Source organism: Leuresthes tenuis, unplaced genomic scaffold (assembly GCF_036924035.1).
Source record: "Leuresthes tenuis unplaced genomic scaffold, fLeuTen1.0.hap1 SCAF_7, whole genome shotgun sequence".
In the NCBI taxonomy this organism is placed as follows: domain Eukaryota; kingdom Metazoa; phylum Chordata; class Actinopteri; order Atheriniformes; family Atherinopsidae; genus Leuresthes; species Leuresthes tenuis.
The window spans coordinates 3,862,737-3,890,110 of NW_027325361.1; the positions used below are offsets into that span (position 1 = coordinate 3,862,737).

The 27,374-nt window shown below is 42.2% G+C and overlaps 1 protein-coding gene across 1 annotated transcript in view; it reads left to right on the forward strand.

Annotated features, from left to right (window-relative positions):
- The window catches only part of LOC140311542 (adenylate cyclase type 1-like), a 48,416-nt gene extending 21,061 nt beyond the window's left edge, over positions 1-27,355 (forward strand). The window contains exons 6-20 of the mRNA XM_072388935.1: positions 328-486; positions 2,103-2,244; positions 3,271-3,426; positions 7,144-7,338; positions 10,217-10,314; positions 10,406-10,490; positions 11,650-11,739; positions 13,488-13,762; positions 13,988-14,114; positions 15,699-15,815; positions 19,754-19,900; positions 20,307-20,405; positions 20,842-20,956; positions 22,019-22,143; positions 24,961-27,355. Coding sequence (XP_072245036.1) covers positions 328-486; positions 2,103-2,244; positions 3,271-3,426; positions 7,144-7,338; positions 10,217-10,314; positions 10,406-10,490; positions 11,650-11,739; positions 13,488-13,762; positions 13,988-14,114; positions 15,699-15,815; positions 19,754-19,900; positions 20,307-20,405; positions 20,842-20,956; positions 22,019-22,143; positions 24,961-25,287 — 2,257 coding nt within the window. The 3' untranslated portion in view covers positions 25,288-27,355. The remainder of the gene's footprint in view (positions 1-327; positions 487-2,102; positions 2,245-3,270; positions 3,427-7,143; positions 7,339-10,216; positions 10,315-10,405; positions 10,491-11,649; positions 11,740-13,487; positions 13,763-13,987; positions 14,115-15,698; positions 15,816-19,753; positions 19,901-20,306; positions 20,406-20,841; positions 20,957-22,018; positions 22,144-24,960) is intronic.
- Positions 27,356-27,374: the final 19 nt, after the last annotated feature.

The window sequence follows — 27,374 nt, forward strand, 5'->3', positions numbered from 1 at the left end:
CACATTTTATTTCCCACTCTCCTATAAACACAAACACAGTTTGTCAACCCGTCTGCTGCTCTCCGTTTTCTCCCTGGACTCCGTCTGTGACTCTGAAATGCAGATTTTTGTTTTGCGGATGCACTGCAGGGTAGTTGGTGCTGCGTTTGAACAAAGTTGCACTGTTGGGACATCATGTGAGCACAGGTCTGCAAACAGGATAACTAACCCAAACCAGAACTTTAACGCCTCCCTACAAACTTCTGCTGCACAAATTTTATCCTTGAGATCTTTTGGATCCATTTTGGTTCCAAATAGGTGTGAGATTAATCTTCCATCTTCCCACAGGTCGGTTGTGGAGGCGACCGAGGTGGACCTGAACATGCGTGTGGGTCTGCACACAGGACGGGTGCTGTGTGGTGTGCTGGGCCTGAGGAAGTGGCAGTATGATGTCTGGTCAAACGATGTCACACTGGCAAATGTGATGGAGGCTGGAGGCCTGCCTGGGTCAGTACTGACAGTTACATCCTCTCAAACTGGACACACACGGCATCCTGGCACCAGAAATGGATCTTTCTGCTCATTATATGTATTTTTTATCTACTTTCAGTTGGGTTTCTTTCTTAGATTTTCTCTCACCAAAATACAAAATGCTCTGGGATAATACGTTTGGATAGAATTAAGTATTTTCATACATGGCTTCACCCTTTCTGATGTACTTAGTAATGATAATGACATCATCCGTCACAAGATATTAAAATTGCAATCACTATTATAAGAACCGTATCAGAAGATTCTTAAAATGACATCTTGATACAGTCCCATCAGATGAGAGTTTTGTAGCACAGCTTAGGTTTGCAAAGCTGCATCTGAACAAAGCACAAGACTTCTGGAACAATGTCCTTTGGACAGACCAGAGCAAAGTGGAGATGTTTGGTCATAATGCACAGCAGCACGTTTGGAGGAAACCAAACACAGCATATCAGCACAAACACCTCATACCAGCTGTCAAGCACGGTGGTGGAGGGCTGATGATCTGGGCTGGTTCTGCAGCCACAGGACCTGGGCACCTTGCAGTCATTGAGTCCACCATGAACTCCTCTGGATACCAAAGTATTCTAGAGTCAAATGTGAGGCCATCTGTCCCACAGCTAAAGCTGGGCTGGAACTGGCTCATCAACAGGACAAAGATCCCAAACACAGCAGCAGATCTACAGCAGAATGTGTGAAAAAGAAAAGAATCAAGGTCCAGTCAGAGTCCAGACCTCAGCCTGACTGAAATGCTGTGGTGGGACCTTAAAAGTCCCAATTTAAAAGACCTCAATTTAACTGAAGTAATGTAAAGAAGAGTGGGCCAAAATTCCTGAGACTGATAACTTTACTCAGAAATCCATTACTTCAATTTATTGCTGCTAAAGGGGGTTCTACAAGCTGTTGGGGTTCACTTAGTTTTTCACACACTGCTTCTGTGTTTTGTCTTTGTTTTCATTCAATAAATTATAACCTGGCTTAATATTCAATGACTTATTGTGCATCTGAGGTTGTATTTACCAAATTTTGAGACCTATATTATTAATATATCATTATGTCCTGATACAGCAAACCTTAAAACTGAGAGTTTGTGTTTTTCTTTTTTACATGACTGTCGGTCTTCATTGTTCAATTCAATGTTATAATACTTCAATTATTAAATAGTGTAACTATTTAAGAGGTCACCTAATTAAGAAGTTACTGTTATATGATTATTTGATTCCGTTAAAGTCTTCTTTTAAAAAGGATGGTAACCGGAGCTAAAAATAAATCAGACCACTGATATCAAAATTATATCTCTTCATTTAAGAAAACTCATGTACGGAAACAGACAAATTTGCATTTTAAAAAGCAAAAATGAGGTAACCTCTTTGGCCCCATTTGGTCTTGTTTCAAGTGAAGTAATAAGATTTTAGGACTCCAGACCAGATTGAATGAGTCGTTAAGATGAAAATGTATTCTGTGTGAAGTTTCAGGCGAACTGAGGGGCTATTAGCCTGATAAAAATAATGAGGGAGATAACGATTTGAGTCCTCAGCAACTTGCTTTTATCACTAACTGCTTTTCATCCTCTGCTGTGCTTGTGCTCTCAGCAAGGTGCACATCACAAGGACCACCCTGGAGTGTTTAAATGGGGACTACGAGGTGGAGCCAGGCTTTGGCCATGAGAGACATACCTTCCTACAGAAGCACCACATAGAGACTTTTTTCATCGTGCCATCACACAGACGCAAAGTACGCCAGGATCAGTTCCTTTCCTGCATTTTCTCTCACCAAACATCTTGAGAGGTGACACAGCTGTCAGTGTTGTAATAGTTAATCCTCTGATGCTGAGAGGGAGGCAGACCATGTGTTAAGCTGGCATACACATGGCTAGTATCACTATCTCACACCAGCTGCACATGTGCACCAGCGGTGTGTGTTTGTGTCAACTCAAAGCATTTCAAATCCTCAGAAAATCCACAAGCACGTACACACAAATGAGCACGTAATATATCCACGCTCTGAAGCCTTGCATACTCACAGTTCACTGTAAAAAAATCCCCCTCAAGCCTGCTTTATTTTCATGAATGAGAAAACTCTCTAGAGGAATATTGAATTCTTGTCATCCCTCTCTTTCCAGCAACTATTCACCATATATGAATCTTAAGTCTGGTTGCTCCACATGATGGACTGGAGATAAAACATGTGGAACTGTCTCTTGAAGCTTTAAGTAAAGACCAACATGTCCCAATATCCATCATATTAGTTGTCAGACAACTTATCAAATTATCAAACAAACAACTGGACTGAATTGCAATGACAAGCCGACAAAAAGCGTTTACTTAATCCATTATGATGGATGAAAAATAACATTAAATTCTCATTCTGGCGCACCGAAATCTTGAATTAATGCTAAAAGGTGTTGTACTTTACATGCTAAGTGTTAGCATGCTAACCAATGCAAATCCAACAAACTCCACATATTAATGCTAAGTCATCTTTTGTAAAAAGTTTGTTTCAAGCAGCTTTAAAGCTTAAAGCTTCCATGTTTCTGCTGTAACATCAAAGTGTGCTTTATTGGTTTTATTATTTATTATTACAGGTGAGGTAGATTTTTGAGAGGCAAACAAAACTATTCAAACAGTAAATTTAGCCCCAAAATGACTAAATATTTGTGCCATACAGAGAAATGATTAATCTATCGTGTTTACAGTACATTTATTCTTCTTCATTGTGTCTCTTTTTTCTGTATCTGATATCTTTTGTGTTGATTTTCAGATCTTTCCTGGTATTATCCTGTCAGACATCAAACCAGCCAAGAGGATGAAGTTCAAGACGGTGTGCTACCTGCTGGTGCAACTCATGCACTGTAGGAAGATGTTCAAGGCCGAGATCCCCTTCTCCAACGTCATGACCTGCGAGGATGACGACAAGGTGTGTGACACGTGCAACAGAAGAAAAGAGTCTGCATTGCTTTAGCTTTGAATGTATCGTAAGAGATTACCGACCATGCGTGTGTTTAACGTTTTTTCGATTATTTAGAAAAAAATTAATCCTGCTTGGATGTGTAATCTGCTCACAGACAAGCACATGAAACATAATCTGGTTTTGTAGAGTTTATATTATTATAGGTGAAACAGAGCTCCATTAAACAACAAGAAGCCTTTGTTGTTAGATAGAAGTTACTGCTCTTCTACTGTCTGTGCAGGATTGTTACCCGCAGAAGTGCTCATGTGTTTCTCTTTATCTTTGTCGATATGAGCTTTTAAACTGCTGATGCAGTTGTGAGTCAGTCACAAGGCCGCTGGTTCACGGTTCAGTCGATTAGTTGGTGCACAACTGGGGTCATCACATTGTCTGGCTGTTGGAAATAGCCTGCTAGCTATGATCCGCCCAGCTGTGTGAGCTCGGGCAGGAGTTGGTGTTTCATGACTCTGATGAGGTTGCATTATGACTGCTGGTAATCACCCACAGCCTGGTATCATCTCCTCTAATAGCATTAGGCTCATTGCTACATGATTATCCAAGAAGCCAAAATCCACCCTTTGTGACACAGAGAAGTTTTACAATAGAATTAGAACACTGGAATTTGATGAGCTCTAAATAATGTATCATCATATGACATGTGACAAGCTAACAATGCCAATATTTTGAACTATGAAGATTATTTCTAGTCACTTTCATGTCTGTTGAATTAATTCTTGGTGATGCTATATGGACGTTAAACCTTTCTCGCTGTTGTATCTCAGATACAATGTTTGAAAACCTCTAATATGAACTTTAGCAGTACAGAGAGGGTGTTCTATTAAGGGGCAATATTGGCTTAAGAAGCTATGTTGAGCTGAAAGTCAGTGTTTTCAGAATAAATTGGCTCTTTTAACCCAGCGGACCCAAATGCTGGACTACTGAAGGAGGAAGTGAATTCGACAGTGGGAAAGGCAGCCTGGCAAAGGCAAAGGCAAAGGCAACTCCATACAATGAACTGGTAATGAACAACGGAAAACCTGGAGGATCTGTGCTGGGGGAGGTGATAACAAACAAGGATCAGGTGTGGCAATCAGTAAGAAAGTGTGACACAGGACATGAAAACAACAGAAATGAGGGTAAACTCTTCAAAATAAAACAGGAAGTGATGAAAAAGACTGATGTCATTTAAAAGCAGAAAAAGACAAAGTCTGGATCTATGCTCTGTATCACACCCCTTGGCCACTTGATGCAATCCCCCCCCCCTGTAATTAACTTCTCCTCTTTTCTTCAAGCTCTATATCTCCCCTTCCCCACCAAATTTAACAATTTTCATTCATTTTTTACCCAAAGAGAACAAACTCTAACCAGATAACTGGGGCAAATAACAGGAGAACACCCCTCAGATGGCACTTATTTTTAAACCGCTTTCTCTGTTTAGATTTTGCTCAACTGCCAAAAAAAAAAAAAATTCCCCAATTCTCTCCAACAAGAGGGAAAATTTGTGAGAAGTCATTCAAACTTCTCACTTGAACTCAAATGTTAGAAGGGGGAGTTCTAAACCTGAACCTTATTTTACTCACCGACAACAGTTTGGTGAAATTCGGCATCCTTGCTATTTAGATCACTCTTATATCCATATAAGGGAGTGAACGGGGCTTAGACGATGCAGCCTCTAAATAAGGCATTATCTGTCTTTATTTCACCAATACTTTAAGAAGAATGAATGAACCCCTACTATTGCACTGTTAGTTCAGAGCTGCCATGTTGTTGTTATTGGGGGCTATCAGGGGGCTTCGCTGGGGGCTTTCTCCACACGCATCCAGTGGGATGGGCAGAATATTTATCAGATTGTGATAACGTGGGCGGCGACTTTGGTATGATGGACGTCCTTACCGTTTTGAGTCAGAGTATATGGATGAGGAGCTCCTGAAAAGGAGGATGCAGCGGCGCACGTCGATGATGTCATCGCACTAGGCGCGTATGTGGCGATAAGCCCCCAATAACACGGAAATTCTGAACTAACAGTGCAATAGCATGCATTGATTCATTCATTCATCTTAAAGTAATGATGAAATAAAGACAGAAAATGCCTTATTTAGAGGCTGTATTGCCAATGTCCCGTTCACTCCCGTGAGATCTCGAGTGAGCTAAACGCCTGAACGCCGACCTTCACCAACCTGTTATCAGTGAGTAAATTAACATATTTTAAGCCAGAAATAAGGTCCAGGTTTAAAAAAAAAACGATCTTCCCTTTTAAGGATTAATGCTAATGTTGTTCAATGTTACACCATCAAAAAGCTGATGAAGGCATGGGCTTATCTTAGCATGAAAGTAAGCTAACTGTGCTAAATTTTAGCATTAGCCATTTCACTTCAAAGTTTTTAACAGTGAATGTTTCACAAAGCTAGTGTTAGGATGCGAGCATGCTCCAGAGTGACATGTTAACAGTATATCCCATTTTAAAAAGCATATAAAGAGATGTTTTATTGCTACGGTCTCTGATGTTAACTTTTAAAAGTTGCTATCTTAACATGCTAAGTGCTGACTTGTTCGTGACTTCACACACAGCTCACTTGAGTTTGACACAGAGGAAAACAGAAACTACTCATGTGTAGTAAAAATCAAGTAAAACGGGGAGTGATGACTGGATCAATCTGGAATTAATAAGAAAGGAAAGTCATTCAGCACATTTCCTGTTCTTCTCAGCTGTTACAAACAACTTTCAACCTCAGAGATACCAATAAAAAACGAACAGTTTTTATGACCAATGGTGTTCACAGGTGTAAGTGATGGTGTTAAAAAAAAGGCTGCTGCACATGCAGGTTTAAGGCTTTAATGTACATGGAAACCGGCTCACTGGGACTGTAAAATTCCTCACAAAAATGCAGTGACCTCTTTAATATTTATATGTCTGGAAAGCAGTTTGAATCACCACTGTCTACAGGATTACTGAATTTCATGAAAATATTGCCTGAAGGTGCATGTTGAATGAAAAATAGTGGAGGCCCCAAAACCAGAGCTCTGGGGAACGACACAAGTATCTGGGACAGATGGTGATCTGAAATGTCTAAGCTGAACAAACTGAGCATGGCCGGAGGTATGCTTTAAACCAAGAAAGATGGATGCCAATGAACTGAAATGAAAGCTAATTTCTCTGGAAGGAATTTATGTCATGTTGGTGATGGTCATGTCAACTGACATCAATATGTTATTAACAAAAAGACATCATACCAATTATCTGTCTCTGTGCAACCTATTAGATAACTGTGCAACGTTGAGGTAGTGCCCAGAATATAACAGCTTTCCTTTATATTTCTGTCATTTAAAGCATATTTCTCGTCCCTTGCTTGTTTAATTTAGCTTTGTCTTCATAATGCCTTTCCTGAATTGATTATTTTGACACCTTATCTGGATGGTTTGATTTAAAGTTTGGGATCATTATGTTGCTTTCTATGTTGTCTTTGTTTGAACTAATTCAACTGAGCAGGATCTTTTTCTCCCAAAGGCGGGGACTGTTTTATTTTAAGGTGCATAATTAATCCTCACGAGGTCAGGCTATCATCTTTCCTAAATATATGTTTAGTTATAACACAATTCTTTCGTCCTGAGCTCACTACTCTCTACTTTTATATGCCCCATCACACAAAGCTGCGCTGATTGTGTCGCCTTTTCTGTGTCTGACAGCGGAGAGCCCTGCGGACTGCGTCCGAGAAGCTGAGAAGTCGGACGTCTTTCTCAGCCACTGCTGTGCAACACTCGCCAGGCACACGAGTCAACCGCTACATCGGCCGACTCATTGAAGCGCGGCAAACCGAGTCGGAGACATCAGACCTCAACCACTTCACTCTGTTCTACAGGAGCAGAGACAGAGAGCGTCGGGTGAGGACATGAACATCTGCAGGGAAGCAGCAGCTTCGATTTATATTTACATCGGCATGCACATGTAACAAGTATATAGTTTTCTCATTACACACAAGGCAAGATGCTTCGTGACTGCTTGTTCTGCCCCCCTCTGTCTCGCTCACACAACACACCCTACACAGTTTCTAATTCTCTTTCTCCCACGCCTGTTGTCTGTGATGTCTGTGTGTGTGCGTGAGTTTGTATGAGGAATCCACCCACCCTCTCAGGAGGGGATGCAGATAATGATTTGGGAACGTCTGAACAGCACACGTGACGGTGTTCTCATATGTGTGCGTGGGTAGTGTTGTAAAGGAGACACAGAACGGGGATGTGTGCCTTCATGTGTGTCTTTGTGTGTGTGTTTGTGTCCAATCTTGACATTCAAACAGCTTGCAGTGGAATTAAATTCTGGTTCAAAGTAAAAGTAAAAAAACTAAACTTTAATAACTTGAACATATTCTAGATGTGCGATTATTCAAGAAAATAGTCCAAGGAGAAAAACAGAAATTAGTTGAATAAGTTTGTTTTCTCCCACACGGCCGACGTTAAAAGATGAAAGATTTTCTTTTTTAGCAGAGTGCAGGACGCATCAATGAACTAAAACATTTACAGTGCCCGTCATATTCTGAAAAGTTAATCTCACATTATTGGCACACAGTTTTTTCTGTTCTAACATGAAAGCGTTGGAGGACCCAGAATACAAATCTGTGCCGTTTTTCTTTGTTATTCAAGTCCCGGTGAACTCAAACTTGATGTTTAAATGTTTGTGTAAGTTTTCTGTTGACACGCTTCCTGTATGTTGGGGGATATGTGTACATACACAGCATTATTCTAAATAAGATGATTTTCCCATTGTGGTCTTTAGATGAATTGCATGTCATGTTACGGAGTATTCTTCATCCTTCTCAGCCACTGTGATATTTGTGCCCATCCCAAGCCTTCATTATATACATATACTTTAAAAACAAGGGAGTATTACTTGAGTCTTCTTTTTTTACCTGCAGCCATCCTCTCACAAAAAGCTTTAAAAGTCACTCAAAGTTGCTTGTAATTAACCAACCTGGCAACCGAACAGCCAAATGCATGCAGCATATAGCTGCTGTGTGCCACCAGATGCAGGAAAACATGGTAAAATGCAATAATGTGGTTCATGGGCTACGTTTCCATTCAGTTTAACACTCAAAAAACTCCAGGACACGGATGATTCACTTCCATGAAGTTTACTGAGAATCTGGTAAAACTGCAACACAGAGCAACAAGATGTATTTTGTCATTATAGAAGCTAAATACACAGCATTAATGGAGATGGCACCGTTTAGCCAACGCAGCCGTGCAGCCCACACGATCGAGTCGGTAAAAACAAGCAGCTGCAAACATGAAGTTAACCCAGCCCAGCATTAAACCAATCAGCGTCTCAACCATGGCAACATTCTCAGAAACTCAAAAACAAGTGATAGCTTAATGTCAAACGATCACAAATACTCACAGACGTTGCTTTAGCGAGGAGCGAGAAAGAAAATTCAGAAGCCAACGAGTGGTAGAGCGAGTTTCCCTTTCCCAGCGTGCACTGGTCCTTGGTTGCTGTGGCAACAAGACTAAACAAACTGCACTGAACTGCCGAAATAAACACACTTTCTGGGGACATAACAATGTGGATAAGATCATCACACGCCATGTAGCCTAATCTGATTACAGCGCACGCCAGATATGACCTTGTTTGGGTTAATGTGAACAAACGAGGCTGTTGATGTGTCGGAGTGAGGTTTTAATCGCACTGATGTGAAAATATTCCTGTGTCGTAAACATCACGTGGTTTCAAAGCCGGCCGTTTTCTTTAAGTCTGTTTTAAAGGATCCATCCTGGAAACTTTTCAGGGGCATATATTTTACAAGTGATGATATAAATAAAATTGCTAATGGAAAACAAAGCACGTTTAGACTTTTGAGTTCATGTTTATGTGAGTCATAAGGTGAAGTCTGCATTTATCTGGCCAACTTACTTCACGTGTAAACAAAGTTCCTCAATCTGGACAAATGGAAAAGAAAAAGCCTCACGCATTCCTGAAAAAGGCCGGAGCAGCAGGTTTCAGTTTGGTTTGAAACCAGGCGGACAGATGTTGGATGGATGGACAGATGTTGGATGGATGGACGGATGTTGGATGGATGGACAGATGTTGGATGGATGGACGGATGTTGGATGGATGGACAGATGTTGGATGGATGGACAGATGTTGGATGGATGGACGGATGTTGGATGGATGGACGGACGGACAGATGTTGGATGGACGGACGGCTGTTGGATGGACGGACGGCTGTTGGATGGATGGATGGACAGATGTTGGATGGATGGACGGATGTTGGATGGATGGATGGACAGATGTTGGATGGATGGACAGATGTTGGATGGATGGACAGATGTTGGATGGATGGACGGATGTTGGATGGATGGACGGACGGACAGATGTTGGATGGACGGACGGCTGTTGGATGGACGGACGGCTGTTGGATGGATGGATGGACAGATGTTGGATGGATGGACGGATGTTGGATGGATGGATGGACAGATGTTGGATGGATGGATGGATGGACGGATGTTGGATGGATGGATGGACGGACAGATGTTGGATGGACGGACGGCTGTTGGATGGATGGATGGACAGATGTTGGATGGACAGATGTTGGATGGATGGATGGACAGATGTTGGATGGATGAATGGACAGATGTTGGATGGATGGACGGCTGTTGGATGGATGGACGGACAGATGTTGGATGGATGGATGGACAGATGTTGGACGGACGGACAGATGTTGGGCTTCTTACATTTGCAGTCTTTGTGCGTTTCTTCCTTTCTTAGTATCACCAGGTGTATGACGACCACTTCATCGGTGCGGTGGTTCTTTCGCTGGTCCTCGCTGCTCTGTTTGGCCTTATCTATCTCCTGATGATCCCACAGTGCGTAAACCCCCCCCACACACCGCATTCCTGCGTTTCCTCAGACATCCAAAGTAAATGTGTGACTCTCTGGTGTCTGCTTGTCTCTCAGGGGGATGCTGGTGCTGCTGCTGCTGTTGCTGTGTGTGTGTTTCCATGTGGCCTGTGTCATGTACCTGCATCTCACCAGTGTTCAGGTATGACTTCAGACCTTCTCTCAGCAGCTTATTGGGGCTTATTCCAGGTTTTTGTCACCAAAACATTTCTATCTAAGTCCATTTTTCAAAGCAAGATCGTTGTTTTAGATTTTTTTTATTGTCTTTTTGACGTTTTCTCTGGTTCCTCGATGGTCATTTCGTGATTTTGGGGACGACTTCAGTTCTCTTTTTGGTTGTTCGGATTCCCTTTATTTTCTCTGCAATCCACACATTTCTATACAATTATTTTGAGGCTGTTCATGATAGTTTTGTGAACCCTTTGTGGTTATTTTGAGTCTCTTTGCACTTATTTCACCTACCTGTAGAACTGATGATGTTCCTGTCGGGTCATTCTGGTTGTTCTGAATGTCTTTGGGATGGTTTTATGCCTTTTTGGTTCATTTGAATTTCCCTGCAGTTCCGTCTTCACACAAATGTTTGCAGTTCTGAGCTGTTTTTGTGTCGTTTTGAGTGCAGTGCATTCATTTTTGTGGTTGTTTTGAGTCGTCCTGAGTTTCTCTGTGCATTTTTTTTACATTTAAACTGCAGAACTGGTCTTGGTTTCATTGAGCTTAACTCCCAGATCTTTTCAGGATCATTTTAAATATCTGAACTTTTCAGGTCTCTGTGGTTATTTAACATGTTTTCAGAGGTATGAATCTCTGTTTTTTTGCCATCATTTCACTACTGATCAGAATTGTTTTGAGTCTGTGGTTGTCCCGGCTGAGTGATTTAGTGGTTGTTTGAATCTTTGTGTGTTATTTTGCTGTGTTTTGGGGTGTTTTGCATCTCTCTGGGGTCATTTCATAGCTTTTTGTTGTGATTTTTCTGCATATTTGAAATATGAAAAGTTATCCTCTTTCTTTAAACTTTTTCTCACCTGTTTCGCAGCATTTCTCTGATGTTTTTCTTTGTGAATAATGCTGCAAATGCTGACTGGTGAGATTTTTGTTTACAGCCGGATCACATGCCGAGCCTTTATATGACACCTTGGCTTCATGCTGCATTGGGCGGTCATCATAACCTTTAGTGTCTCCTGTAATAGAGCTCCACAAAATGTCCTCATTTCCACTCGTGGCTAATGATGTGTCCAAAATACTATTAAGGTCGATAAACAGGTGCTTCATTTACCTGCTCCTTGTGTCTCCTCTGGTTTTAGTGCCAACCAGGCTGTCTCACCATCCAGATCCGAACAGTGCTGTGTGTCTTCCTCGTTCTGCTCACCTACTCTGTTACACAGGCCTGTGTGGTAAGTCTGTGTGCCGCATCCCATTTGTTCAAGTTTGAAATAAACCGAGGAGCATCTTTGCATACAAAAGAAAAGTTTCTCGACCACACGTCACATCTCCCCTCAGGGCTGATCATGCTCAACACATCTGTCACTCTTACACTGTGACATCATGTCACCATGACTGGTGCTTGAAGCAGGTTGGACTCACTGCAGCCGTCATCTTGAACTGAGAGCTACTTTCCAGCCGTATTTGATGTTTACGATAATTGTGCCTTCTTGGGTTTTCGTGGGCCGCACCTATAAAGACCCGCTAGCGCTCTTTACTCCTCCGGTGCACGACAGGTTAGAGGAAAACAAACGAGTACGCCGCTCCAGGAGCTGTGAAGTCATCAGTTTTGGCGCTCACCAAGTCAAAAAACGCCCACGATAAATTCCGATTGAGATGGCCAAGTTACCGTGTGACCTCAGTAATGAACCAAGGTCATATAACAACACATAAAAACCATCCGAGGAACAAACTCTTCATGTGTTATTTTTGGTTTGCGCTTTAAAAACAGTCATGAACACAGTAGAATATGCATTTATAGTGTGGAACAAAGCATTTCTCTCTCTAAACGGGCCGTAAGACAGCTGCAGGACATCCAGAACGCTGCTGCTCGAGTCCTGACCAGAACCAGGAAATACGACCATATTAGTCCGGTGCTCAGGTCTCTGCTCTGGCTTCCTGTCGCTCAGAGAATAGACTTTAAAACCGTTCTGCTCGTGTACATCTCTGCCATGTTAGAGCCATATGAACCAACCAGGACTCTGAGGACCTCAGGGAGGCGTCTCCTGCTGGTGCCCAGAGTCAGGACTAAACAAGCTGAGGCTGCCTTTCAGGTTTATGCTCCTAAAACCTGGAACAGTCCTCCAGAAGATGTGAGACAGGCTCAACTCTGACAATGTTTAAATCCAGGCTGAAAACAGTTATTTAGCTTTGAATATGACAACTGAAAGTGTTTTATCTGCACTCTTTGCTTTGAATTAATTAATGATTATTTTTTCTATTTATAGAATGATTTTATTTGCCTTCTTCTGATTGTATGTAGCTGTGAAGCACTTTGAATTGCTTTGTGTACGAATTGTTGCCATTTCTGGACTCGCGGAAGAGGCTGAACATGATTTAAAAATGCATCGATGAATATGGAAGTGTTGTTTCAGACTGTTTGTGGAGTCACCTCAGAGCCGTGACATACGATGTACGGCACACATTGTTGGGCTACAGAATGACAGCAGAGCACACTAAACATTTGAGTTAAAAACTGGTTGATTAAAATTTCTGTTTTAGTTGGTTATAAAGGCTAACTTATAAAGGCTAACTTAGAAGGAATAAAACGTATCTCCCATAACTTGTGTTGTGCCTTGAGTTGACATTGAGCTGTACAAATAAATTTAAGATGTAAAATAGAGAAACAATCTGTTAGTGAACAATCTGAGGCTCCAACGACAGATTTTTTTCTAACCTGGAACTTGAGGATTCCAACTTTCCGGTTGAAATTAAACGCACCATCTACATGTAATCTGTGTGTTGATCACTCCACATCGTGTTAACTTCAGTGTTAACGTTTTAAGGGTTTTCTCCACCCTGCCCTGTGGCAGTGGAGATATTTAGACCTGGAAAGTATCCTGGTCTGTTATAGGATGAGCTGTGGATCCATTTTGGATGCCATCACTTTGCTTTTCATCTTGAATCTTTCCACATACCCTCACAGTTTATTTCCTTGCAGGTGGGTTGTGTACCATGGGGGAGAGTTGAGCCAAACTCCAGCCGCTTTGTGGAGGACGTCCCTGCCGACGCTCTGGGGGTGGAACCCCCGAACAGCACAGCGGGGGACAGGGCCGCTCCCAGCATGGCCTACGCCCTGCTGTCCTGTGTGGCCGGCACCCTCACCGTGGTCCCTTACCTGCGTGTGTCATCACTCCCCAAGATCCTGCTGCTCCTCCTCCTCTCTGTCACCTACACAGTTGTCATGGAAACCAGTGGCTATCGCCAAGCCGTGGGGTGAGATTGCGTCTGAAAAGATGTTTCTTAACTGTTTAATCCACTTAATTCTCTTACTCTTCTTCATTTCAGGCGAATTATTGTTATTTTTTAAGATTTCACCAACCATTTTTTTCTTTTATTTCTTATTCGTCCATGTTTTAAATTAGACTTCCGTAATTTCCTTAAAAGCATGAATAAACAACTCCGACTCATTCTGTTTCTGTGTGTTTTTCCACTTTCCAGCGGCGGCTTTCTCCACACTCGAGGTTATGATCCTGTGTTGGCAGTCCTGCTGTTTTCTGGAGCTCTGGTTCTTCATTCAAGACAGCTGGACCTGAAGCTGCGGCTCGACTATCTCTGGGCGACTCAGGTTAGTCTGTGTTTGTAGCAACAAATCAGTCGTTTTTGTTTCAAGTCGGATCGTCCAGTACTCTGCAGAATGTACCTTTTATTTCTTTCTACATTTCCACGAAAACAGGAAACAGCTGCTGTTATTTAGTGAAACGTGCAAAAATAAAAGACAAAAACAGAGTTTGTACAAGTGAATATCTGGTCTGAGCTCCTTTATTCTCCAACACAGCCTGAACCCTCTGAGACAAGCTTTCTGTCATTTCTTTAAGGAGTCTTCAGGAATAGTTCTCCAGGCTTCTTGAAGGACATCCCAAAGCTCTTCTTTGGATGTGGGCTGCCTTTTGTTCCGTTCTCTGTCAGATGATCCCACACTGCTTCAATAATGTTGAGGTCCGGGCTCTGGGGAGGATTCATCCCTCCATAAGACCTGTTGCCACTGATTTTCAGTCCACTTCTTGTGTCATTTGGCACAGCTCAGCCTTTTCTCCCTGTTTCCCTTCCTTAAGAATGGCTTCTTGACAGCCACCCTTCCATGGAGCCCATTTCTGATGAGGCTTGGGCCAACAGTAGATGGATCAGCTGAAGGTCCAGATGCATCTCTCAGGTCCTGTCAGGTCACAGCTGGATTTTTTCCTCTTTCTTAAGGACATCACTTTCAGATCCTGTTCATCTGCTGGAGATAGTTTTTTAGGCCTGACACTTCTTCTTTTGTCCTCCACTTGTCCAGTTTCCTCAAATGTTTTAAGGACACACTGCACACCATGCTGAGATATGCCAAGTTTTCAGCTAATAGCTCTTTGGGAATCACCTTGTTGCTGCAGAAATCCTATTTTCTGTCTGTCAAACTGTGTTATCTTTGCTGTTTTTCATAGATTTTATTTCAGGTTAAACTTTTATTGTAAAAGATTGAAACATCAATCCAAGTCTGGGTGGCAGATACATGCTTCCTCTGGTCTTCAGGGGTTAAGAAATATATTTTAAACTAATGTAATGTGATCAATTTTGAGGAAGCAGAAGCTCAAGTGGCAGCAAAGGCTGGTCATCTGTCTTCTGGATGGTAGTTTGGTGTCTTTAAGCAGCCTGAATAAATCATTTGCTGTCAGTCTGAGTGTTTCTGAGGACTTTTAATCAACGTTCTGGCCTAATTTATGTAGTTATTTTACGCCTGTAAAACCTGGAGTGTCCAACACAGATTAGCTTGTTCCTAACATTTGAAATAATTCTTGCTTTTTCTTAATTGTAGTTCAGCAAATGGTCATGTCCTATATTCAAACTGATCAAACTGTCTCAAGTTAAATCTTAATGAATATATTTAGTTGTAATTCCCTTTTCTGATTGATCCATCGATACGCTGCAGTTTTTATCTCCAGTTCACAGTCTTGTGTCGATCGAGAAAGACTGAATGTTGCTATTTTAAGAAAAACTGTATGTTTGTCTTGTTTGCAAATCATTATCTCCCTCTAGTGAGAATGACAGGCAATTACATGTCTCCCTTGAGCTTGGGAAAATGTTGTCACTGACAGCAGAGTCAGTTTCACTTTGGATCACTCTGTAAAGGACCCCTGATGTGTTTGTGTGTTGTGTTGCTGCTGATGGAGTCCAGGCGGAGGAGGAGAGAGACGACATGGAGAAGGTGAAGCTGGACAACAAGAGGATCCTGTTCAACCTGCTGCCGGCTCATGTGGCCCAACACTTCCTCATGTCGAACCCCAGGAACATGGTGAGCATCCACAGACGGTCTGAAGAGCTTCTGGAACAAAACACGACTCAAACAGCCAAGTTTGGTGCTGATTTTATTGATTTAATCAGAGGAGTCAGGCATATACAGTATATGTTTTAGAGTTATCGTAATTTCACACCTACTGCATTAAAGGTGTGGGACTATATATGTCTTTAGATTAATTTAGTGAACCAATGGAGGGACCCGACAGATTAATTAAAACCACCATAAAGCATCTGGAGAACTTACACCTTTGCTTCTTCAGGTATATGTGCAACATCTCATATTGGCTCTGATTTATGCAGCAAATCAGACTCATTTGTGTCGCATTTTTCATACAAACTGAACGTACCTGCAGCACAAAGTGATTTACTGGGTTTGAATGGAGAAACAAAGTAGAAAAAAGAGCATAAAAACAAAGCATCACAACTCCCACCTCCAAAAGCAAAGCACTGAGGGTTTGTTTTCTTCAGAAAGAGGATTAGGATTTCATTTATAGTGAACATTATCCATCCTTTTGATCACTGTTTTATATGCTGTGATTAAACTAAAGGGCTCCAGGAATCGGTCAGTTTACCCGAAGTTTAATCAAAATCACCTTCATTTTCGGCAGGTTTTCAGGGTTATGTTGCAGATGTATAAGTGCACATTTTGCTGATTAAACCTGGAGCATGTTTCTGGCTCTGTGTAAACCTTCCATGCTGCAGAGAGACTCTCTAAAGTCCTGTGAGTGAAGGACAATAACGGTCAAATTTTGCTCAGTCAGTCCTAAAATTCTCCATTTTTCTTCTTCTGGTTGAGGTTAAAGTTGGATTGTTTCATCCATGCTGTTCCAGAACTGTAACATCTTTCTATAAGTTCCAATCTTTACGTTCTTGAGGTGTTTTGCATCTTTCAGTGAACCCTTTTTGCTCTGGTGCAGTCTTCTCTTCATGGTAGACTTGTCTAATATTCCGATAGCTTCCTGGAGGTTGTCTTTTACTTGGCTGGATCTCGTGAAGGGATTTTTCTCAGAATGTACCAAACTGTAGCCTATTTCACTCGCTTTTCGAGCTAATTTTACAACATGTTGTGGGCCCATAGCAACAGTTACTATAAGAATCAGCTGTGGGTCCTTTACCTGCTTAATTTATGTGGAAATAATCAAGGAACAGCCCAAATCTCTTAATAAAACTGACTTTACGACAAGTGTCTTATCAATTTCAGCTTTTAAAAAAAAGAAACATTGCCTTCCATCCATCCACTCAATTGATTTTGCTTTGGCAAATGACCTAAGTATAATATTCAAACATCTTCCCAAAGCAAAATGTGGTATTTTATCAGCTGAAGGTATACTGAAGGTTTCTCTTTCACAGCTCTTTGATAAACTGTGGCCTCTCCGATGGAACAACCTGTTGAAAATGAAAATAAAAAGATTAAATAGCACTATTTTTATCCTTCGACAAGCTATGCATCAGACAGTGTTGGGATCAGCTGACTGAGATTGTTAAACACTGGGGGCAGGAAGCCAGGAAGTGTGTTTCCAGCACATTGGGGACCCCACAGAGCTCCAGTGTATAGAAAGGCTTCCTCTCTTTCCTCTGGGCTAAAGTTCACCCATACACTGTACTCACAACACAACACTGGGGCACTTCAAAGTTTCGCTGCTCTAATGTAATGATTAAAAAACATTTTTAGCGTACATGTTGTCCTCAGCCGTGTTGTTAGGAAACATGTTTGATATTTAAATGACCGCTAACTTGACTCTTTTCGGCTCTTTGACTTGTGATTTGACACCAAAATCTCCATTTCAAACTCGAACAGTTCAACCAAATGACTAAAAACATCAAGGACACGCCCCCCTTAAATCACCTCTCATGTCTCTACAGTTTTTTGAGTGTTTCTTATTGTTATTCCCATTTATAATCTATATTTGTGTGGTAATATATTCCTGTCCGTTAGCTATACGTGTTGTTTAACATGGACGTCCATCACACTAACACTCAAGAGACTGACAGCCATCAACAGTTAGAACCAATGGAGAATCACCAGTGAACTGAAGTTTTTGGACTGTTGGAGGAAGCCCAACAAGGTTAAAAAAGATCAGAATCTGAACTCTAAAAAGAAGACATAATTACATAATGAATTACTTTAAAAACTAGACACACTAATAATTTTCTATCACTGTGATCACTGAAGCTACTCTTAAACGTTTGATTAAGGGTGCAACGATTAGTCGACGGTGTCGACAAAAATGGATAACATAATTAGTCGCTGATATATTTAATTGTCAGTTACGTCATCATTACGTCTTTTTCACGCTGTCGAGCTGAACGTCATTTTTCATACAGAGTGAGTCATCTCACTTCCTACCTATCTCTGCTTAGAGATGCATGCGCGTTACGGTAAATAATAGCTGGAGATGACCTGCAGAAACAGTGAAATGGCTGCGGCTGAATTATCGTCCTCACGTCCAAAAGTGTCCAGAGTCTGGGAGCATTTCACTCATGCATGAACATTTGAAGAGGAAGCAGGTTGGAGCTCTGGGAGACACCACAGAAAGATATTTAGCTTGTTAGCGTAGCCTGCTAGCTATAAATAAGCGGAGTTTTCTTGAAATTTTAACATTAAAGTGCAACATTAAAATTGTATTATTCAACTTCAGTCCAAAGTTACAACCAGACTGTATTCTTTTACACTTTTTGGTATTGATTTGACTGTTGGTGCATTACAGTCAGCATTTTCAGTTAATGTTAAACGTTAAGATTAAATATGGCTTGAATGTATCCTTTTTCAGTTTTGGATTGTTTTCATTAGTAATTAACCGATTAATCGATTAATCGATGTCTCGTCTAGTCGTTAGCTGCAGCCCTACTTTTGATATAATGAACATAAGGCAGCTGCAGAGATAAATATATGAAAACCTCACTGATGCTACACCAAAAGGTTCATTTACTTGCACCTGGACCATCGCTAAGTCTGCTTTATTCACTAAATAAGGTTACAAGCTGCAGTATGCCACCATTTACTGAACTTGAACTTGAGTTTTCCCATTTTGTGCAGCTTTCGACTTCTCTTGTCATCCCAGTGCCAACTGTTGCTCTTTCTGCTTCTGTATTTGTCAGACAGCTTCAGATTTTACACTTTTCTTGTCTTGTGAATCTCAGAAATCTTAAAATGCTGAATATTCTGAACTTTAGTCCAACAGATAGATGAAAACAAGATAAAAGACAGATTTACTCCCGCAGGAGCTGAAAAGCTGTTGCGTCATAGTATCACTTCGACATTAACGTGCATGAGCACAAAAGAAAGAAAGAAATTCGTTCTGTAATTATCATATTATCAACCAGTGTTTTATGTCTTCAGGGCAGATGAAGAGAAATGAGTTCTGACACGGGTTGAAATAGCAGACCAAGTCCTAAATGGATGGCAACACAACACATTTAAAGGTTATGGATAATTATGCATTTGCCCATAATCAGAAGAAATTGAAGCTTTACTGTCCATCCAGGCTTCCGTAGCTGTACAACCATGTTAAACCACTCGCTATCTATCGGGTAACGAATGCAGCAGAGAAAGCAGCCAGAGTTGCACCCAAACCAGAAGCATTTTGTGTTTATTGCAAATTTCTTTAAACTTCATGTTTGGGACGGCCACAGTCCCCGCTGTGCGAGTGTCCATATCCCCCCCACTGAGTGAATCGTGCTCCTCGGTGGATAAAACCAGAGTTACCTCACTCTGGTTTTCCCAAGATGGACGACTGTAGAAACTTGCTGCAGACTCGGTTTCAGTTCTGGACTCAGATTCTGCTGCTGTGTGACACTCGTTGGTTTTAACTTAGGCGTCTTCACTCTGTGGCGTTTCTCCTCTCGTGCACGTGAAGCACCTGAATACTTGAGCTCAGCTGTTTAGTCATTTGGGTGAAGTGACACATGCCTGACTGTCCTCCCTCCCTGCAGGACCTGTACTACCAGTCCTACGCTCAAGTGGGAGTGTTGTTCGCCTCCATCGCCAACTTTAACGACTTCTACATTGAGCTCGACGGGAACAACATGGGAGTCGAGTGCCTGAGGCTGCTCAATGAGATCATCGCGGACTTTGATGAGGCGAGTGAAGCGATTGGTTCCATCCATCCGTTAAACCAGCTGTTTTTCCCTGCAGATCGCATGTCTGCCCGCTCCTCTGAGGGAAGCCTCAGCGCTGTGTGACATCCATAATGTCATTTTTTTGTGGCTATGAAAAGAAATACTGTTTATTGATGCAATATAATCAGCAACGGTTGCGGTTGGGAAAGTCCTTCAAAATGAGGGATTACTTACAGATGACATTCGGCCTGCCTGACTATAAACGGCAACACAAAGCATTAATTTACACAAACACAAGTAGACCATTTGGATTATTTGCCAGCACAGCGTATAATATTTCCATATGTAAGCTGAAACTGTGCCCATAACGCAGGAATGGTTTCCCTCCGACTTCATCCCGCTTCTCTCCTCCGTTTCTTTCCTCCAGCTGATGGATAAAGAGTGCTACAGGGACATTGAGAAAATCAAGACCATTGGCAGCACATACATGGCTGCAGTCGGGCTGGTTCCCACAACTGCCTCCAAGGTACACAAGCAGTCGCCATGTTTGGATCCCGTATGAGTTTGAGTGTGTTTTTAAGGGGTATTAGCACTTTTTAGAACTGCATTGTTGTTATTTTTTGTTTTCTATTTATAACGCTGCGACATTTCCCTCCACATAATCCTCTGTGAGGGATTACCGGCCTCTGTGGCGTCAGGATTTCTGCATTCAGAAAGTTTTCTTAAACCCTGCAAAGCCGACAAACAAAAGAGTCCTTTCTGTACCTTCTGCAGAGCTTGAAACAAACTTAACAGTCAGTCGCAGCTGCTGTTTTGGGGAAAACCCTGGTGCACGCCTCTGTGGCTGTTGCTGATGCTCGTGCACGTAGTCAGGTCAGGGTAACAGAAATGGAGGTTAATTTCACTTCTCACTTCAGATGTGAGCATTCTGCATGAATTCTGTGTGCTTTTCTGATTCACAGGGCAAGAAGTCCATCACCTCACATTTGTGCACGGTGTCAGACTTTGCCATTGAGATGTTTGACGTCCTGGATGCCATCAACTACCAGTCCTATAATGACTTTGTGCTGAGAGTTGGTGAGTGAGGAGACGCACTGAACATAATGAACATCTGTGTCAGGCCTCCTGACCTATTGCACAGGACACCATGAAGGCTCAGTGCCAGTAAGTTTGCCAGGAAATGCATCACAGAGAGAACCTTCTCTTCAGGAAACTCGTAACAGCCAGACCTGAAGCTCTGGGCTCCATTGTGTTAAGTATCCTGTGGGGAGCCTGCGACAGGAGACCTTGTTTAATCCCACTGCAACCTGGTGTACACACTTCTATCCTGTCTGCAGAGTGGGGCTCCGTGTGTTAAAACTGTGTCGATAGGCCGAGCCAACTTTGCAGAAACTCCTGTGCCGTGTTACTGTGGAGGCACTGCTAAGGCTTTAGATGTGGCCCCACAGCTACGTTAGCTGTCTAAAACACAATGATATCCTTCAGAGGAGTCCTGGAGCTCCTTCCAGGTGGATTGATCCATAATTCCTGTGTCCTAAATATAGTTGTAAGCTTTGGGAAATCTGACAAACGTTACACTACAGGGTGCTTCACTGAAAACATGGCGTAATCATTTAGACCCTTCCAGATGGGTAAATAAGGTTTATTATGTAACTGATCATTTCCTCTAAGTTTAATTTTGAGGGCAACAAAGCATTGATTATGTCACTTAAGGCTCGGGTTTCCTTCCACACCCCAAACACGTGCACGGGTGTGATTACTCTGACTTGGCTGCAGCTATGAGTGAAAGCATGCGTGATGGTATGTTTCTTCGTGTTTTTCCTGCAGTCTGTGAAGGTTTTACATCATTTTCACCTTCTGATCCCAAATTCAGTCAAAGGTATTTAAAGCAAAGAGAGAGAAAACGTGTTAAAGCTCCATCATTGAGATCATATAATCAGATTAATTTACTCTGTTACCCTGGTAACGGATGGTTGGATGAGTGATAAACTACTAGAACAGATGCACACACACTCTTACTTATTAGACTTTTGCTATGCATTCACAGGACTTGTGCTAATAAGTGTTTGTTTTTCAGTAAAGTTGCATTAGTATCGAAATGATGAGCTTTACAGACGCTGTGGACTGTGTTCACACCAGGTATCAACGTGGGCCCAGTGGTGGCAGGAGTGATTGGAGCCAGGAGACCTCAGTATGACATCTGGGGAAACACAGTGAATGTGGCCAGCAGGATGGACAGTACTGGAGTACAGGGAAAGATACAGGTATTCCTCAGCTGTGTCCGTTTCCTCTTTCTTTTCCGTGATGTCATCCTGTTAAAGCGCCTGCGTCATCAGACAAGATGCAACAAATTGCCAAGAACACGTTAACAAAGAAGAATTGTAAAAAAGCAATAAGTTAAATGTTAAATTTACCCGATTTACTGCGCTGAAGACAAATCCTTTGGGGACGGACCGCAATTTATTGCAATACCACCTTGTACCACTAGATGGAATGTGAGTCACTTTAGTGTCAAGATCCATCAAAAGAAGAAGAATCTGTGGCTGCCGCTCACAGTTTGGGGCTTTTTCTAAGTTCTTTTCCTTGACCTTGTGGAAAACCTCATGGGGTGAAGGTAAGATTAGCAGCCGAGCTGCAATGAGCGCCGTGAAGCTCTGCAACACTGAAATTACAAATGTTCAGCAAATATTCTCCAAAAAGCACTTTAGATTATTGCAATCTTTTCATGTCACATTAATTTAATGCAATATATATCGTCATCTTCTCATTTTCATCCACATGAATCACAGTTGGTGCAACCGGATGAAAATAACGGCACCTGCAAGGAATTGTGGGATGGAATTATCTCCTTCCTTTGATAAAGGATGATCCGGTGTATCCAACGCTGGAAGGGATCATTAAGGAAGCATTGGAGCTCCTCTCCTTAGACCTTATCTTATCTTGGCTGCTACTCGGATACTTCCGGGTCATTTCACTCGGGTGGGAAGGTTCCCAAGCGAAATAGGCTAATCGACTGGACCCTAGGATACGAACAAACTGGTGGCATAGAGACGAGTTCAAGTTAAAACCAAAGTAATTTTAGCAATGGTGGCTGCTTCTGGTGAACCAGAAACCCGTTTAATTAAAAAAAAATACACCGAAAAGATACAAAAGGATTTTTAAAAAGAAACAAGAGTAAATATAAGCATTGCTTAAATCACTGGAGACATCCTTTGGGCAGTAAAGGACTGAAATCTGATGCAGAACTTGCAGAACTATTCTTCAGGAGCGGGAGGTAAAAAGCATGTTTCTACAGTTGTGGATGCAGCTTATGTTGAAGCTGCATATAAGCACGTATTGACTGATTGATTGCAATGTCTAAGCCAGAAAAAACGAGCTAATCTTATGATGTAAACGTCACGTGCCGTAAAAGCAGCTGAGCTGCAGTAGCAGGCCGTCATAGGATGGAGACTCGTGTTGGCCTGTCTTCTTGTTAGTTGTTTTCTCGTCTGTCAGTGATTTTATTCAAAATGAAAGCAGCCAGTAGTCTGACTTAATGCTGCCTACCTAAAACAGGTCTCTCTTCCAAATGAGACCCTGGGTCTCAATGAGATTTTACCTGTATAAATAAAGGTTAATAATAAAATAATGACCTTGTATGACCTGACGATTGTCTATTGGTACAATTTAAACCCTAATTTGAAAAAGGTGAGCAGGTGTCGGTACTGGTTCAGATCCTGCCTTTCTAACCACAAACAGTTTGATTAATACTGATAAAAATACTCCCTGCAGGGTTCTTGGGCCTCCCAAAACCAGGAAATACATGAAAATAACACAAATAAACGTATATGTGATGTCATTTGAGGTTTTTTTCTTTTTCTTTGTGCTTTTTATTGTTGATTCATACATTTTCTTAAAGGTCAAACAGGCTGACTCATGCAACTTCTTTGTACGCATGATTACCCCTTTTGTCAATGAAAAGGAAAAAAAGGCCTGACTGATTCACTCTCCCTTGTACAGAATCACGAGTTTCATAACATGGTCAAAAAACTCTCTTAATGAATTGCTTTTAAATGGACCTGCAGGTATTATTAATGCATTGTCAGTCACAACCAAAACAGCAACTTCCAACTGAGCACGATGAATAGAGACTTAATAACACGAAGGTATCAACATATGAATGATTTAGAAAAAGGGCTGCAACTAACGACTATGACGAGTCATCGAGTAATTAATCGACTAATCGATTAATTACTAATTAAAACAATCTAAAACTGAAAAAGGACACATTCAAATGCTGGCTGTAATGCACCAACAGTCAAATCAATACCAAAAAGTGTAAAAGAATACAGCCTGGTTGTAACTTTGGACTGAAGTTGAATGATACAATTTTAATGTTGCACTTTAATGTTAAAATCCAAGACAACTCTTATTTATAGCTAGCAGGCTACGCTAACAAGCTAAATATCTTTCTATGGTGTCTCCCAGAGCTCCAACCTGCTTCCTCTTCAAATGTTCATGCATGAGTGAAATGCTCCCAGACACTTTTGGACGAGAGGACGATAATTCAGCCGCAGCCATTTCACTGTTTCTACAGGTCATCTCCAGCTATTATTTACCGTAACGCGCGTGCATCTCGAAGCAGAGATAGGTAGGAAGTGAGATGACTCACTCCTTACGAAAAATGATGTTCAGCTCGACAGCGTGAAAAAGACGTAATGATGACGTAACCGACAATTATCGACAATTAAACACGTTGGTGACTAATTATGTTATCGATTTTTAGAACCCATTTTAGCCAACCCATTTAACCCATTAGCAGTGTTGGTTCGGGCTCCCCCTGTCTTAAGTCTTAATTTTGAACTGCACCCTAAGAAGTGAAGGTAAAGGAATGGTCCCAAAGGCACACATGTTATATTTTAGAGTCAGCAATTGTTTTTGGACTTTGGGGGAAGCCATAAAGGTCCACAGTATTTACAGCTGAAGGACCATTTCTGTACCTTACTTTTTCTAACAACTGAACCTTTAGGTGCAGGAATGAAACCCTTATTTCTGTGTGTGCAGGATGCAGCAAACACCAAGCCTCTGTGTTTCCCCTCCAGGTGACAGAGGACGTTTATCGCCTCATTACAGACCACTACAACTTCGTGTGCCGCGGCCAGGTCAGCGTGAAGGGCAAAGGCCAGATGCTGACGTACTTCCTCGAGGGGCGCAGACCAGGCAGCAGGCTGTCTCAGAGCCAACCGCTGCAGCTCAGCAGCGCAGAGCGCCGGGCGAGCGCCTTCGCCCAGGGCAGCGTGTGCACCAGGCTGAGCCCTGCCCCCGCAGCCACCACCTACGCCCACATCAGGACCCCCAGCCCGAGCATCGCCAAACCGACCACCAGCACCACCAGGTACTTGCCCTCTGTTCCCACCGCAGTGGTGTGATGCACGCCGTCTCCTGGTGAAAGCAAGAAAAGAAAAGTGGAGGTGGGTAAAAGACGCAGACAGCAACAGGACAGCTGTAGCAGAGAAGGCTGTTCTGCACTCTTCTTCTGCTGTTGTTGGACGGCAGGGAGGCTGATGGTCCAGTGGGAGGCCTGGACTCGGCCCGGTGTGCGAGGCTTCGATCGGACCCTCCTTCCACACTCGAGCCCTGTTTCTTTCTTCACTCTGCAGGGTTCTCGGGCCGCGTTGCTCCGTCACTGAGGCCAAGGATGTCAGAGTTATCAGAGTTAAACGCACGCACAGTTAACCGTGTAGCACGCAAGCCTCTCACAACGACAACAAATTCCTTTAAGATGACCTTTTTCTTTCGGTGTAAAACCAAATCGGTGATCTTGCCTTAGCAACCACTCCTCACAAAGACTCTCTTGACATTTTTTGTTGCCTTTCACTTCCTTTATTGCTTCAGATGAATTGATTCCACGGGCACCATGTGTTTTTAAAGATGATGACGCCAAATGTTTAACTAGCACAGGCAGTTAATGGTATAAACTTGCCAAAAACCCACAGGCATTGCCTTCAGTGATGCCATTCAGCTCGTTTCTGCCCTTCACTGAAACCACTCCGATTAAACACTCCAGTTAAACTCCCGATTCCTCGAGCCGAGCTCGAAGTGCACGATGCCGCTGCTGCATTTCAGTCATGTTTGCCGTCCGTTTCCCTGTGATGCTTGACCTCCAGATTCTTCCTCGTCAAAGTGTAGCAATAAAGCGGTTCGTCTCCTATCTCAGCCTGTTCACTCCTTGCATGCTGTGGCCTGCTGGATCCCACTTTTGACCCGATAGTGTTTGTAGCCAGTCGAGTGCATAGCTCGCCACAGCGGTCTTTATCTCTGTGGCGTTGAAGCATGACTTACTTTCTGTATGGTGTGATTTCCTCTTTTTTCCGTGCTCGTCTATGAAGAAATATATTCTATGGTTGATATATTCTATTCTGCTATTTTTAAGGACTGAAAGCTGCTTTTCTGGAGAAAAGAAAACTTGTTTATGAGGAGACACCCAAACCTCTGGTTCTGGCCTCACCATGCAAACCCAGATGATTTATTTCATGGTACAGCATGCTCCTCACAGTACGGCTCACCGCAGCCATTAACTCTCCTTTAATCTGTTCTCGCATGCACTGCCTGCCAGCCTGTGGCTCTTACATGCATGCTTTGATGAAACTCTGATGCAGGCCGAGCAGCGGACTCCGTTTAATGTCGTCCTCATGCATGCGGTGACGGTAGCGGTTCCTCTTGAATGTAAGGTGCTTTATTGACACGTGTCTTCTTCTTGAGCTCGATGTTTGACTCTTTTTTAGGACTTTGTTTCAGGATAGATGGACATCAGGCCGAGGGCTCCTCCTCCTCCTCCTCGCTGCTCCTGCTGTAGTCGACAGGTAGCCGGTTTTCAAATGTGCCAACCTATTTTCATAAACATATCAGAGTTCTCGTGTGGCGCTGTAGCACAGCTGAACACGTGTGGCTACGGTTATTGTGGAGTTCCTTGTGTTGAATGGCTGTATTTTTACTGTTTGAGCTGTTCTCCAGCAGCTTTGTGGATTAAAGCGACAGAAAGTGTTGATTTTGGAAGGATTTGTTAAAAAAAAAACCGAACTGACGGACAACACCTTGTACTTCTTATCATATTTAATATAGACCTAAATCTGGTAGCTTGGATGCTTTCTTTGAGGTTTGAGATTATTTTTCTACACATGCTTTAAACAGTTGCAGAAGTTCATGAAAAGGAGTTGTGTATAATATTTTTCCTGTAAATTGGATATTTTTAATACTGTATGATACGGGTTTCAATTGTTATATGTGGGTATTACTGGCTATTATTCTACATGGTCTTTTCCAGAGATATATTAAGAATGACCTGATATTTGTCAAGTTCTTTTGTTTAAGACGTATTTATCGAGATGTTTTATGTGAATGTACATTTTGTTAAAGACGATATTTTATACTAAGTGTTTACACGACCAGAATATTAACGTATTATGATTACAAGAATAAAGCCAGGGGGGCGTGTCTCCAGCAGTATGAAAGCTCC